Source organism: Schistocerca americana, chromosome 1 (assembly GCF_021461395.2).
Source record: "Schistocerca americana isolate TAMUIC-IGC-003095 chromosome 1, iqSchAmer2.1, whole genome shotgun sequence".
Lineage (NCBI taxonomy): Eukaryota > Metazoa > Arthropoda > Insecta > Orthoptera > Acrididae > Schistocerca > Schistocerca americana.
The window spans coordinates 273772094-273788639 of record NC_060119.1 but is presented as its reverse complement, the minus strand read 5'-3'; the positions used below and the strand labels follow the sequence as shown (position 1 = coordinate 273788639).

General features: G+C 41.2%; 1 protein-coding gene across 4 annotated transcripts in view; it reads left to right on the top strand.

Moving 5' to 3' along the window:
* Nucleotides 1-16546, top strand: part of LOC124591732 (protein PRY1-like) — a 584561-nt gene that overhangs the window by 528588 nt on the left and 39427 nt on the right. For all 4 annotated transcript variants that reach the window (XM_047131786.1, XM_047131769.1, XM_047131778.1 and 1 more), the window contains 4 exons: nt 4569-4719; nt 6719-6771; nt 8186-8365; nt 13243-13450. In XM_047131786.1, coding sequence (XP_046987742.1) covers nt 4569-4719; nt 6719-6771; nt 8186-8365; nt 13243-13450 — 592 coding nt within the window. The remainder of the gene's footprint in view (nt 1-4568; nt 4720-6718; nt 6772-8185; nt 8366-13242; nt 13451-16546) is intronic.

Genomic DNA, 16546 nt, shown 5'->3' with positions numbered 1-16546 from the left:
AAAATACAATTAAAATTGGTAGGCACTGGTATCAAGCCATAACCATAACCACAAGCTTAGAGCGATCACAAACTCTGACAATAAAACAACAAAATACGGCCAATGCTGATTTTCCTTCCAATTGTAGTAAGACAATTATTAATAGTTAGAAACTGTGTATACGGTGTGGTCAAGAATAGTCAGAAAAGCTTGTAAGGGTGTTGCAGAGTAGGTAGTGCTGAGAAACTATTATTAAGAAAAAGATTCGATACGTCGCACCGTTTCCGAATTAATTAGTATTGAAGTTAGCCAATCAGGCCGTTGCGCGCCCAAATTCAAGCGCCCCGCCAGATACAATTGATGGCCGTTGTTCGCGCAGGGTAAATGACACCGTTTCTACCGGACCTCTTGAATTTGCACGCGCTATGACGTGATTGGTCAACTTCAGTGCTAAATAACTCTGAAACAGTCCACCGTATCGAATCTTTTTCTTATCAATAATTCCTCCTTTTTCTTAACAGTAATTCCTCAGCATAACCCACTCTACAACATCCTTATACGCTTTTCAGACTGTCCTGACCACCCAGTATGTCATATGGCTGCATTACCTCACTAAGCCCAAATTTCCTCGAATATACTCATCCAGTGCTTGATAATGAGAGCACCTGGCGACTTCCAGCAAACTTTAAACATAATTTCAAACATTTTCCAAGCTCTTTCTCGCTTAAATGCTTAACATTCAAATGTTTAACACATTAACTCATTTGTAAAGTAAGCTGACGCCAGGAGATGTTTTGTATATTGCTGTTCGATTCTTTAAGGAATCGCTCAAAGTAAAATCGTGAACGGGTGCAACCATGTTTGGTTCCCTCGTGAACCCGTTAAGCAGCGCTTCTCTTGCTGGAGGGAATGTGGGGAAAGCAAGCGACAGCACATATGTGGCTGGTACATCCCAGCAGGATGGCGACTGTGTGATTAGAATTCAGAAGCCATCCGAAATGGTTCTTTGACATTTCGTTGTAACGAGGACACAAATGTCCGACGTTTTGTTCCCCGTATGCTGGTGCCACTGATGATTCACCCCATCATATTCCTCAGTTGAATTACAGGTGCTGTTGCTTTTGGCCGAATATTGTTACACGAGTCATGCCCTCATTCCTTCCACCAAGAGTCCAGAATCGAAGTCACTGAGTTTCCTTTGTAACTTAGTGTGTCGACACGAGAATCGCAAATACTTGGATTCCCACCGGTTTCTGTTCTACCGGCTGACCAATAGTGTGGCATCCAGGTGATCTTCCAGTCTATCAGTTTATCACTCGTTTCAGGTTTTACAATGGTTCAGTGTTCTATCGATACCAATTTTCTTGCCTACGGGATTAGCCGAGCGGTCTAGGCGCTACAGTCATGGACTGTGCGGCTGGTCGCGGCGGAGGTTAGAGTCCTCCCTCGGGCGTGGGTGTGTGTGTTTGTCCTTAGGATAATTTAGGTTAAGTAGTGTGTAAGCTTAGCGACTGATGACCTTAGCAGTTAAGTCCCATGTCATTTCACACGCATTAATTACCTTAGGCTCCCTGCATCATTTGGTGTCTTTGTAAGGATTTTCTTGAGTTTCACGCAAAATTTAATGTGGATGTGTTGCTCCTCTATCTCTACCATCTTGAAATTCGCAAACTGCGCGACACAACGTTCTACTCAATACAGCACTGAACAATAATGAACAGACAGACAACAGTGAAAATTCCTGCAGCTACACGTTAAACACGGGCGTCTGCAGGGATACCAACCGCATTTATACCCGCAAATATTGGGTCTGATATGGACAGCATTTAACTGGATAACTTAAGTTTTGTTAGTGTTATAGCTGCAAAAAAAACTGACTGACACAATTCTGGACTGCACAACAATATTGTTCAAGGCATAGTAGGAGTTGCTGTGATTAATAAAGATGATAAAAGCAAATTAAGACAGTGGGAAAAAGATTTCAGCTTGAGGGATTGACAAATGACAGGAACAAAAATTAAAAGATATGGAGTATTGAAATAAGCACTGGAGATAGGAGGGATAGCTGCATGTGTTAGCAGACCACTTCCACGATTTGAAACACTAGATGCAATCGCTGGGGTACACAGTTTCCATCCTGGGGTGGGGGGAGGGGGGTGGGTGAGGGGCGGGAGGGTAAGTAAGGGTACAGTATCAGGGAATGCATCCAGTCACCATCGACTACTAACATTGCCAAATGCAAATTAACGTGCCAATCTGTGAAGCTATGGGATAGAACTAGGAAAAAAAGGAGAAGACTGAAATAAGAATCAGCAGTGGGCTGTACAGAATTTAAAGACAGTGATAGTGGCTGCCTTGAGTGGCTGTGTTGGGAGAAGTCCCAGAACAATCATTGGCACTGGCGATGAGTATACAGGTAGAATCTGTTTGAGACATGAGATTGCTGCAGATTTACGTAATTAGAACTGCTGCTCAGAATGAAGTGGTTCTGAGCAGGATATTTGTCCTTGATGGGGAACTGTAACTCCTGGAAGTGTGAAGCATATGGTTGGTCAAACTCTCTGGCTGGGGGTATTCCGTAACACATTAATAGTAAAGTAGCCACTCAAGATATTGATGTTACCATCTTTGATAAGCTGGTCGCACTGCTAGCAAGCCAGAGAAGTGCCTTCCTTATTTGGGAGCAAATAGAAATAGTACAAGGATGTCAATGCATCAGATGTGAATATATGTGCAATTTAATAGCCTAAATTATGATGCAGAAACATCTAACAAAGAAGGCTGTCATCATATTTCAGTTGGACACCTACAAAGCATAAATTCCCGAAGGATTATTGATTTTGCTAGTTTTGTTGTTGTTCTACATCTGTGCATATATATGAGACTCTTCACCTAACAGTGAGCTCTATGCTGCTTCTCTAAGATCTTCACAGTGATTCTCTCTCCTATGCCATATTTATCATCTTGTGAAATCTTTACAGCATTTGACTTCTTACAAGTGTTCGTTACAATAAGGGTGAATGGTATGCAGGCACAATAAAAATGTGATAATATGATACTGCTGATACTGTTTTTTGAGTCATCAATATTTCACTGCAATTTTTATGAAAGTGTTCATATTTTTCAGCATTTTAAAGTAAATAAATGTTTCTATAATTGTAATAATAATGCTCACAAATGGTACAGTTTTGAACAATATCCATCAATACCAGAATTTGTGTGTTAGAAATACATTTACTTTCATACACTATGTGATCAAAAGTATCTGGACACCTGGCTGAAAATGACTTGAAAGTTCGTGGCACCCTCCATCAGTAATGATGGAATTCAGTATGGTGTTGGCCTGCCCTTAGCCTTGATGACAGCTTCCACTCTAGCAGGCATATGTTCACTCAGGTGCTGGATGGTTTCTTGGGGAATGGCAGCCCATTTCTCATGGAGTGCTGTACTTAGGAGAGATGTCAATGTCAGTTGGTGAGGCCTGGCTCAAAACCAGCATTCCAAAACATCCCAAAGGTGTTCTATAGGATTAAAGGCAGGACTCTGTACAGGCTAGTCCATTACAGGGATGTTATTGTTGTGTAACCACTCCGCCACAGGCTGTGCATTATGAACGTTCGATCATGTTGAAAGGTGCAATCGTCATCCCCAAATTGCTCTTCAACAGTGGGAACCAAGAAGGTGCTTAAAACATCAATGTAGGCCTATGCTGTGATAATGCCATGCAAAACAACAAGTGGTGCAAGCCCCCTCCATGAAAAACATGACGACACCGTAACACCACCACCACCTCCGAATTTTACTGTTGTCACTACAACGCTGGCAGATGATGTTCACCAGACATTCGCCTTACCCACACACTGCCTTCAGATCGCAACATTGTGTACCATAATTCATCACTCCACACAACATTTTTCCAATGTTCAATTGTCCATTGTTTTTGCTCCTGACATCAAGCAAGGCATCATTTGGTATTTACCACAGTGATGAGCAGCCGCTTGATCATGAAATCCAAGTTTTCTCACCTCCCGCCTAACTGTCATAGTACTTGCACTGGATCCTGATGCAGTTTGGAATTCCTGTGTGATGGTCTGGATTGACATCTGCCTATTACACATTACATCCCCCTTCAACTGTCGGCGGTATCTGTCAGTCAACAGATGAGGTCGGCCTGTACGCTTTTGTGCTGTACGTGTCCCTTCACATTTCCACTTCACTATCACATCAGAAACAGTGGGCCTAGGGATGTTAAGGAATGTGGAAATCTCGCATACAGACATATGACACAAGTGACACCCAGTCACCTGACCCTGTTCGAAGTCCATGAGTTCTGTGGAGTGCCCAATTCTGCTCTCTCACGATGTCTAATGACCACTGAGGTTGCTGATATGGAATATCTGGCAAAAGGTGGCAGCACAATGCACCTAATATGAAAAAAGTATGTTTTTGGGGGTGCCTGGATACTTTTGATCACATAGTGTATCAGTATTTAATGGTATTTTTTACTTTTTCCATGTTTCTGTTTATTCAAAAATCCTTATGGTGGTTTATTCAGAGATCCTCATGGTGGTTGCTTCTATTTTTTTAAGGAACCAAAATTTGAAACAGTTACAAGAGAGACTGTGGAGACCTTCATGGGACACCGTCCACAAAAAGTGATTACTTCTGAAAAGAGAGACGTTATCAAAGGAATGCCACAGGATCTACTTGCCTCACTTCCTGGCACACCTTCGCAAAATGGTATGGAATGATTCCTAATTTTCTAGCCTTGTATTTGTACTTTTACATGCATGTTTTCCTTCATGCACATGAGTCACATCACAATTATTTTTACATGCACATATGGTTATCATAAAGATATATCTGGCATTGATTTTGATTATCTTTTAGTCTTACCATTCTTTTCATCAGCAGATGTGTATGTTGGCCTGGTTGTGTGATTCATAATTCTTGGGATGACAGTTCCTTCCATTTGTGCTGTGTGGCAACACATATAATTCATACTAAAATTCTTAACATAAGAAACATAGGGAGAAAGCATCAATTACAAAATTACTCAAAAAAATGCACTATGTTGCATCTGTGGGTTTTCTATTAACTCCATACATGTTATAAAAATGGATGTATGTACACTGGTCAGCCAGAAAATTATGACAACTGACCTATTATTGATATAAACCTGTCCAGGCAATAGCAGCATCAGCTGGTGAGGAATGACTGCTAGTCAAACACACACATGGTGCATGTAGAATCAGTGAGCATGCTGTCTGTTTGTAGAATGGGGAGGTGTATGATCTATCTGTTTTTGACCAAGGGCAGATTGTGATCACTGGAGGCTTGGGATGAGCATTTCAGAAACTGCATAACTTGTCGGTTGTTCTAGGAGTACTGTGGTGAGTGTCTTCAGCATTTGACAATACCAAGGAGAAACCATGTCCAGATGTCATGGGGTTGGGTGGTCACCCCCTCATTACAGATGTCAGACATCGTAGGTTGGGCAGACTAGTAAAACAGGACAGGTGGTAAACTGTGGTGTAACTAACATAATAATTTAATGCTGGGCAGAATATAAGTGTGTCTGAACACACAGTGCACCGAACACTCCTAATAGTGGACCTCCGCAGCCAACAAAACCATGCATATGCCAGTGATAACAACAAGAGATTGGCAACTGTGACTGAAATGGCCATAAGACCATTGACACTGGATGTTGGCACAGTGGCAGAGCATTGCATGCTCTGATGAACCCAATAACTTCTTATGCTCTGGGAAACATTCATGTGGGCATCCTTGGGTTCAGGGGAGCTCATGCATGGCACCATGGTGTCCAAGGAGTGTTGTAGATTGGTTGCAGACAATATACACCCCTTCATGATGATCATGTTTCCTGATAGCAGTGGCATTTTTCAGTGAGATAATGCACCATGTCATAAGGCCAAGAGTGTGATGGAGGGGTTTGAAGAACATGGTCATGAGTTCCAATTGATGTGCTTGCCTCCCAAATCACCAGATCGGAACCCGATTGGACACAGCTGGGCTGTGTTTGAATGTGGCATCAGAGCTCATTGCCCTCTCCTCAGAATTTATGGGAATTAGGTGACTTTGGTGTGCAGATGTTATGCCAACTCTCTTCAGTGACCTACCAAGCCTCAAGGGTTCCTTGCCATGACATGTTGCCTCAGTTACCTGTACCAAAGGTGGACATACTATTTGGTAGGTGCTCAGAATGTTCTGGCTCATCAGTGCACATGTGTATGTTCCACATGGTACACATATCCCTTACTGTTAGGTAACAATGACTGTGGGGATACTAACCATCTACCTATCACAGTTCAGGATATAAGACGTCATGAACACTAAAATGCGCGAAAAACTGCCGCATTGTGCGTGATATTTAAATTTATTACTTCTTTCCTACTAACTGTATTCACAATATATTTCACAGAAAATGCCTACATAAACTGCTGAATCTACATACACAAATATGTCGTAAACACTGAGTAAGAAAGTCCCTGATACCTAGCAACCCTTTTGACAGCTTTCAATTGTGACACTCAAATGGCTGTAGGCAAAAAGCAATAGCCGTCTTCAGAGCTAGGAAGAGCCGTTGCCATAGAGATCTTTACAAACAATTTGTGTACTGTACTTATGCATCTGTATATTATGCATAGCTTGCTGTATTTTCCTGGCCTCTACATAAGCAATTAAAAAAGCTGTGTCTCTGTATTTTATTTTACAGGAACTTCAAAATTTCGTTCTCCTAGTGTATCTCCAGATATTCCCTCACCAAAGGTAAATTTACAACTAAAGCAGAAACACTTTAGTAGTTATATAAATAGCATTTGACTGCTGTGCTTTCTGTGTAGTACAGCTCATGACTACATGAAAATGTAGACTGGTATCAAGGAGCCATATACAGTTTGTAAACATCTGCAATATTTCAGTTAAAGGCAATGAAGTTTGGCATACTTTAGTTCTTTTAATACATTATGTAATCAAAAGTATCCGGACACCTATTAGTGAACAGTAGTATAGGGTATGTTCACCCTTTGCTTTTGTGAAAGCTTAAATTCTGCTGGGTACATTTTCAATTAGGTGCCTGAATGTCTGTGGAGGAATGTACATTTTTCATCAAGAGCTGAAACTAGAGAAGGAGAGTGATGCTGGGCACAGGGGTCTGAAGCTAAGTCAACATTCTAACTCATTTTAACAATTCCTTAATATTCAGGCTGTGACTCTGGGCAGGCTAGTACATCATAGGATTGATATTGTCCACCAATTATTGCCTCGCAGGGTGTATTGTTACACTGATACAAACTATCATCATCTCCCGACTGTTCCTCTACTATACGCAGTACACAATGCTATAAAAAGTGGTCATATCCTTTCACATTCAGTATTTTCTTAAGCACAATAAGAAGACCATAACCTAACAATGAAAAACGTTCCCATACCATTACACCGTCTCCTCCTTACCTCACTGTTGGCAATACACATGATGGCAGTTAATGTTCTCCAGGTATCCGACACACCCAAACCCTTCTGTCAAATTGCCACAAGTTATAGCACGACTCATCACTCCCAATCAATCATTTCAACCACTGTTCAGTGGTGCTGCTCTTTACACAACCTCAAGCGTCGCTTAGCATTGACTACAGAGAAGTGCGACTTGTGACACACTGCTTGACCACTGTACCCCACTGTTTTTAACTCGCTACGCACAGTCATTGTGTTAGCTGGATTTCTGCAGCAGTTTGGTACTCGTGAGTGATTCTTTCCACTGATTTCATGCGACTTTTTACAACCACCTTCACAGCGCTAAACAGTCGCTGTCCATCGTATATGTAGTCTGCGTGGTTGTGGTTTAGCTATGGTTGTTCCTTCACATTTCCACTTCACAATCACATCACAACAATAAACTTGTGCAGATTTAGTGGGGTTGAAATGTCCCAGTGACTAGTCCAAGTTCAAGGTCACGTAGCTCTCCTGACTGACCGAGTCTGTTGTTACTGCTACTCTACTGACAATACAACACTTGCTGCATCCTTATACTGGTGGTTCCATCCCTCAAGACATCTGCTGGTCAATTTCACATTGCAGAGGGCTGCCCGGATACTTTTGATCAGGTAGTGCATGTATAAGACAGAAGCAAATATATATGATGTGAATTATGACACAATTAATACTATCATCAATTTTGTTACAGAAAACTGAAACTCAGCTGAGTTTACTGAAATCAAGATTGAAGCCTGTTAGTCCAACAACAAATGGTGCAGCATCAACTGAATCTATGGAAAGTGATGCTGATTTTGCAACAGATTGTCTTAATGCCCATAATGAGTACAGAGAGAAGCATGGTGTTCCACCCTTGAGGCTAAGCAAGAAGGTGATTTTAACTCCTTCAAATAAAATAAGGCAAATCAATCCTGCTGGCAAAACTGATTAAAAATACTTATTCACTAATATGAAATGCTTAAAGTAGTCTTGTGGCATTGTTGGCTGGATGACATTCATCTACCAAACTGGAAAGATTGTATCAAAGGAAAATTCTGGGCATTGTTGGCTGGATGACATTCATCTACCAAACTGGAAAGATTGTATCAAAGGAAAATTTCGTTGAGAAAAACTTATGAGAGGCATGTGTGCAATGTGTAACTCATTTTGCCCATCTTTCACGTGACAGTAGTAGGTACTTATGTGTAACTATTTCTGTCCTAATACAATGCACTTCTTTAACATTTTTTGAGAAATCAAAGCCTGTTGAATATCATATGGGAGCATCTATAGCATCAGCATTACTGGCTGAGGCAATAGACTAGATGTTAGCCCCTACTGCATTTGAGACTTGTCATTATTTGTTATTATTCTTCAGTTGCTGTTGGAGGTCATGGTAATGGCTCCATTTTTAAAACGCACTAAATGAATCTGTGCAGTGTACAGAAATAAACAAGTCTCCTGAGTGGTTCTCTAGCAAATAGACCAATTCTAACATTGAAATGACATATTCTGTAATGCAACAGGTAGGAAAGTTGCCAACCACAGCCCATTCCACAAATAGTGGACACAGCTACTTTCCGTTGATGCTCCGAAAGAATTACTAATACATTGTACATTACTCAAAGCAGGTATAGAATAGTATCACTTCACTGTGATTTGTGCATGAATAAAGGTTCATTTTTATAAAGAATCTTTATTATATCTTGCCATGAATGTACCACTATGATATCATTATTCATATTGTTTTCATTATTGTTGTTGTTGCTGTTGCTTTTCCATTCTGAAGAAATGTAATTCATTGTGGTGATGTAAGTATTTGGTGGAAGATTAGACTTGAATGCAGCATGGGCAGACTTGCATTCTGCCAGTTCAGCCAGTTGCACATAATGTCATGCACTATTTGACAGCTACTTTTCTCATGGTACTGAATAGGATCATAAAACTTCAAATCTCAATTCGCATAAATGCTTCAAAAGTATTTTCTACATCTAAGTTTGTACTACAGTCACGTGAAAGCTGAACAAAGTTGGTCACCCAGTTTGTATATAGTTCTCTTGAGAGTGGCATGCCGTACTTTTCTAATCTTCACCAAACTATCCTTCTCTTTTCCCTAAGGTTAGCTGCAAACTGGGATAGTTTCTTGTACTTAATTTCTTTGTATCATTAATACAAGAAGTTTACCTCCTGAAATTAGGCAGTGACCCTGCCATTCTGCTTTATGATTTTAAAAATTGGAAATATTTTCTTTTATTATTCATTGTTATGTCCTCCTTAAAAAATATTGTACAATAACTCCAGCTATTTACTAACAGAGGCTATTTGGAAATGTTCAACTTGGACATACCCATTTTGAATTCTGGTGGTAGAAGTTTTTTACCACTAGTACATTAGTTGCAGGAGGGTAGCAGGAACTGGGGGGGGAGTGAACTGGTTAAGTAAAGTTTCTGATCTCTAGGTTGTACACCCTGTGTTAAATAGCAAACCACTCTGTAGTTTCTCATGAAGTAAGTGCACATACATGTTAATGACGACCACTAAATGTACGCACCACAAAATTATTGTAATCCCAGATTTATGTCATCTACAAAATCTGGTTAAATATGTTTTGTTCATATATGACATAGCTGCTTTCACAGGTAGCCCTGCCTCTGTTCAGACAGGATAGGCCTTAACAGGTCTAGAGCAGGAAGTGCTGGATGTGTGGATTGGGTAAATCTTGCAGTAGGTTTGCCACAAGGGTATGAACCTATGGAGACAGGTTGGAAAAGGAAGTGGCATAGAGATGAACTAGGATGTTGTGTAGGTTGGGTGGGTAATGGAATGCCACTTGAGGAGTGTGCGAAGGATATGTGGTAAGATGTGCCTCATTTCAGAGCATGATGATAGGTAATCAAAATCTTGGTGAAGGATATTGTTCAATTTTTTAAGCCCAGTGTGGTACTGGTTGACAATGGGTGCTCCTTTGTAGGTGATTCTTGTGGTGGTAAGTGAGCCGGGGCTGTGAGAGGATAGGCTGCAGGAAATTTGTTTGCAGACTAGGTTTGGGATATAGTGCCTGTCTGATTCCACCTTTTCAAATATCCTTCAACAATGGAAAATGTTTTTTCGAACTTTCAAGATATGTTTATAAAGCATCACTGCTTTGGAATGGCCAGCTCTGGGAGAAGGTGCACATAATGGATCCATTAATTTCCCACCTATCCATGCATCATGGGTGATATCATTCAGTGTATCTATAACAAAGTGACTGAAATGTGTTGGAGCTCCATTATGCACAAACCACATGCTTTCATGTATTTTCAGGGGCGCATCCTGTAGCTAACCTGGAAGTGTGTTCTGAATAGACATTTTAGGTAGCACCTATAAGATGAACTAGTAAAGCACATGAACTTACCACAGACAGTTCTGAGTAGTACCAGTCCACGCATCAAACTGCAACTGGTGTCTAATTCAATTGTATGATGATGATGGAAAATCCAGGATGGAATGTGACAACATTGTGAAAAGGAAGTTGCTACTCGCCATATAGTAGAGATGGTGAGTCGCAGATAGGCACAACAAAGAGACTGTCACAAATATAGCTTTTGGCCAGTAAGGCCTCTGTCAAAATTAGACGACAAATGCACACATACACACTCACATAAACACAACACACACACTGAGTTTTTGTTGTGTCTGTATGCGATTGAGCATCTCTTCTGTAAGGTGAGTAGCAACTTTCCTTTTCACAATATTTTAACATGATAATTTTCATCTGCCAATAATTAATTGTCAGTCAGGGAAATATGCTGTTCCATCTCTTCCAAATGTTGTCTCATCTCAAAATGAGACTGGACCATGGACCAGCAGATAGTGCAATAAATCACTGGTGGAAAGTAGTTGTATCATTTGTTAACAGCAGGTGAAAGTTGCTGTATAGATCGAATCTGACACAAATACAAGGGCTGGAACTTTAATAATGGCAACTATTTATTTATTTATTTATTTCTCTGTGCTGTTCATTTATGGAACACAGCCTGTGACCAGCTTAGAGACAGAAGTGATGACACTTTCTGCAGGACTTGACCATCATTTTGCAGGACAATGCTCAAGCACATACAGTGCAAGCTGTTAATGATTTGTTTGACTGATGGGGCTGCTAAGTGCTATACCACCTACTGCACTCCCCTGACTTAAGCCCTCGTGAGTTCAACTCGATTTCTAAACTGAAGGAAATACATCACGGCATTCACTCCAGAACTGCTACATATTCGTCTGGCAATAGACTGCGCCACTCAAACTGTCAACACAAGTGGCACTGCTAAGAGTATCTTAAGACTTCCACATCGGTGGAAATGGGTTATACACAGTGCTGGTGACTGCTTTGAAGGTCAGTAAAATTTTGAAATGTGTATGTATTTTGTATGAGCTGTAAATAAATAGTTGCCACTATTAAAGTTCCAACCCTTGTATTTGAAAGTACCACGAAATACCCTCTGTGTAGTACTGTAAGATGTATTATGTGCGATGGCAAGAAGTTGTGTACTGATACTTGGCTTGATCTTGATCAGTAGCCTACAGAATGTGGTCCTTCTGTTATGTGTACAACTAGGTCTTGGTATATCTCCTTCCACTGTTCAAAGCACTACAGACTCTGTCTCAGGAATATGATGGTAAGCAGCAGCAGATGTTGCACGACTGTGCTGCCTTCTGTCTGGAAACATATTGTGACACAGCTGTGCAACCTAACATACATTACCATTTTCAGCTTTACATAGGTTCACAGAATGACAAATGAAATTAGTCCAGCCTCTTTTCATGAAACATATTTATTAATCATAACATGCATATTTCATAACAATGACAGCCATTTTCCTAAATATTTATACAGCCACTGGTAACAAGATGCCACTTACGGTATTAAGACTGTCATAAACCTTATAACAAAGATGCCTCAAAAACAGACTGATGGTATATTGACAATACAGAGGGACCTAGAGAAAGCATGTATTTGCTGGCCGTGATATTGTTGCACTTGCTCTCCTGTGGGCATTAAAGGAAACATGAGGTGATGTCACAGTAAACAATTACTGTGGTAATCAAGGAAAACACATCATATTGTGAATACTTTGAAGACAGTTGTGCATATACTATTGAGTGGTTCAGCATGTCCTCTTCAGATATCTTTATAAAAAAATCACAATAAGCCAATGAAAACACCATCACTCCCAGGTGAAATAATATTTTGATCAGCTAGTAACACAGAAGCAACAATAATAATGTAGCCATGCCTGTCATTATTTGCACTTATCATCAGTATCTATGCTGTAGAATGAAGCTATGAGGACATGTTTCTAGCGAATTTTGATTTCTACCACCCATTTAGTCTTCTGGTAAGGTAACTTATATTTTCTCCATCTGATCAAATATTTGCATCTTTTTTCCTCATTCTACTCCTTGTGTTTGTCACATAAGTTACTAATAACTGAAAATATTTTGATTTAGTCCCTGACTTATTTGATTATACAGGCTGTGTCAATATGTAAATGAAGTAAAGCAATGTTCTGTCAAGTAAAGTAAACCTCTGAGCTTAATATTTAGAGAAGTAAAAGGAGTAAAATATATGCTTTACATAAGAGCAGAGAGAATTTCCAATTTCTACGGACACACAACTCTGTTCAGGGGAAAATGAATAATTCTGTACACACCAGCCTCCTTCTGAAATTTGCATTGTCTCCCAGTCAAATTTGTTATTGCTGCTAAAGGTTTCACTGTTTCCTCCTACAGCTGTGTAAATACAGTGAAGAATGGGCCAAGCATCTTGCCCAGAAAGGTCACTCAGAACATCGACAAAACTCTGATTATGGAGAAAACATTTTCTGCAGTTGGTCATCTAGTGGAGCTCACAAAGTCACTGGGAGAGAGCCTGTTGATCATTGGTACAGTGAAATAAAGGATCATCCTTTTGGGAGAGAACCACGTGATTTAAAATCAGGTAATTATCCTGGAATGAATTTCATAAGAAGAAAAATTAAGAGTAACAACATGACTGTAGTTTTGAGGGTCAGAGCACAATTGGCAGATTGAGTGTTTCTGTTGTATTTAAGTAATATTCAAAAGGACTCTGGAAACTTAATATTAGTTGTATGAGTTTCTGAATTTTAAGTTTTGTTCAGCAAATGAAAAATACACTCCTGGAAATTGAAATAAGAACACCGTGAATTCATTGTCCCAGGAAGGGGAAACTTTATTGACACAGTCCTGGGGTCAGATACATCACATGATCACACTGACAGAACCACAGGCACGTAGACACAGGCAACAGAGCATGCACAATGTCGGCACTAGTACAGTGTATATCCACCTTTCGCAGCAATGCAGGCTGCTATTCTCCCATGGAGACGATCGTAGAGATGCTGGATGTAGTCCTGTGGAACGGCTTGCCATGCCATTTCCACCTGGCGCCTCAGTTGGACCAGCGTTTGTGGTGGACGTGCAGACCGCGTGAGACGACGCTTCATCCAGTCCCAAACATGCTCAATGGGGGACAGATCCGGAGATCTTGCTGGCCAGGGTAGTTGACTTACACCTTCTAGAGCACGTTGGGTGGCACGGGATACATGCGGACGTGCATTGTCCTGTTGGAACAGCAAGTTCCCTTGCCGGTCTAGGAATGGTAGAACGATGGGTTCGAAGACGGTTTGGATGTACCGTGCACTATTCAGTGTCCCCTCGACGATCACCAGTGGTGTACGGCCAGTGTAGGAGCTCGCTCCCCACACCATGATGCCGGGTGTTGGCCGTGTGTGCCTCGGTCGTATGCAGTCCTGATTGTGGCGCTCACCTGCACGGCGCCAAACACTCATACGACCATCATTGGCACCAAGGCAGAAGCGACTCTCATCGCTGAAGACGACACGTCTCCATTCGTCCCTCCATTCACGCCTGTCGCGACACCACTGGAGGTGGGCTGCACGATGTTGGGGCGTGAGCGGAAGACGGCCTAACGGTGTGCGGGACCGTAGCCCAGCTTCATGGAGACGGTTGCGAATGGTCCTCACCGATACCCCAGGAGCAACAGTGTCCCTAATTTGCTGGGAAGTGGCGGTGCGGTCCCCTACGGCACTGCGTAGGATCCTACAGTCTTGGCGTGCATCGCTGCGGTCCGGTCCCAGGTCGACGGGCACGTGCACCTTCCGCCGACCACTGGCGACAACATCGATGTACTGTGGAGACCTCACGCCCCACGTGTTGAGCAATTCGGCGGTACGTCCACCCGGCCTCCCGCATGCCCACTATACGCCCTCGCTCAAAGTCCGTCAACTGCACATATGGTTCACGTCCACTCTGTCGCGGCATGCTACCAGTGTTAAAGACTGCGATGGAGCTCCGTATGCCATGGGAAACTGGCTGACACTGACGGCGGCGGTGCACAAATGCTGCGCAGCTAGCGCCATTCGACGGCCAACACCGCGGTTCCTGGTGTGTCCGCTGTGCCGTGCGTGTGATCATTGCTTGTACAGCCCTCTCGCAGTGTCCGGAGCAAGTATGGTGGGTCTGACACACCGGTGTCAATGTGTTCTTTTTTCCATTTCCAGGAGTGTATTTTGATTGTGCGTTTGTTGTAAAAAAATGCATAATGAATATATTATTCTTGAAATTGATACTGTAGATGTGAGTCCTCAGAATTAAAATATATATATTAGCAAAATTTATATTTCAGTAACCTCATTCAGAAAAGTTATCTGAGGTAAAGCACACTCCCAAGGCTTATTAGAGAGTTATCTGAGAAAAATGGATCATCAGGGAACTCACTCTTCTTTTTTTGTGTCAACATTTTTCTGACTGGTTTGATGTGGCCCACTACAAATTCCTCTCCTGTGCAACCTCTTCATCTCAGAGTAGCACTTGCACCCTACATTCTCAATTATTTGTTGTATGTATTCCAGTGTCTGTCTTCCTCTACAGTTTTTACCCTCTGGTACCATGGAAGTCATTCCCTGATGTCTTAACAGATGTTCTATCATCCTGTCTCTTCTCCTTGTCAGTGTTTTCCACATATTCCTTTCCTCTCTGATTTTGTGCAGAATCATCTCGTCCCTTACCTTAACAGTCCACCTTATGTTCAACATTTGTCTGTAGCACCACATCTCAAATGCTTTGCTTCTCTTCTGTTCCGGTTTTCCCACAGCCCATGTTTCACTACCATACAATGCTGTGCTCCAAACATACATTCTCAGGAATTTCTTCACCAAATTAAGAACTATGTTTGATAATAGTAGACTTTTCTTGGTGAGGAATGCCTTTTTGCCAGTGCTAGTCTGTATTTGATGTACTCCCTGCTCCATCCATCATCAGTTATTTTGCTGCCTAGATCGCAGAATTCCTTAACTTCATCTACTTCATGACCTGTAATCCTGATTTTAAGTTTCTCACTGTTCTCATTTCTGCTACTTCTTATTACTTTGGTCTTTCTTGAATTTACTCTCAATCCATATTCTGTACTTATTAGACTGTTTATTCCCTTCAGCAGATCATGTAATTCTTCCTCATTTTCACTGAGGATAGCAATGTCATCAGTGAATCATGTCCTTGATACCCTTTCACCTTAGATTTTAATCCCACTCTGGAACCTTTCTTTTATTTCTATGTTTACTTCTTTGATGTACAGGTTGAATAGTAGGGGGAAAAGACTACATCCCTATATTATGCCCTTTTTAGTCTGAGCACTTCATTCTTGGTCATCCAATGTCATTATTCCCTCTTGGCTCTTGTACATATTGTATATCACATGTTCTCCCTATAGATTTTTCTCAGAATTTTGAACATCTTGCACCATTTTACATCATTGAACACTTTTTCTATGTTGATACATCCTATGAACTTGTCTTGATTTTTCTTTAGTTTTGCTTCCATTACCAACCACAACATCAGAATTGCCTCTCTGGTGCCTTAACATTTCCTAAAACTGAACTGATTGTCATCTAACGCATCCTCAATTTTCTTTTTCATTCTTCTGTATATTATTCTTGTCAGCAACTTGGACACTTGAGATGTTGTTAAGCTGATTGTGCAATAATTCTTGCACTTG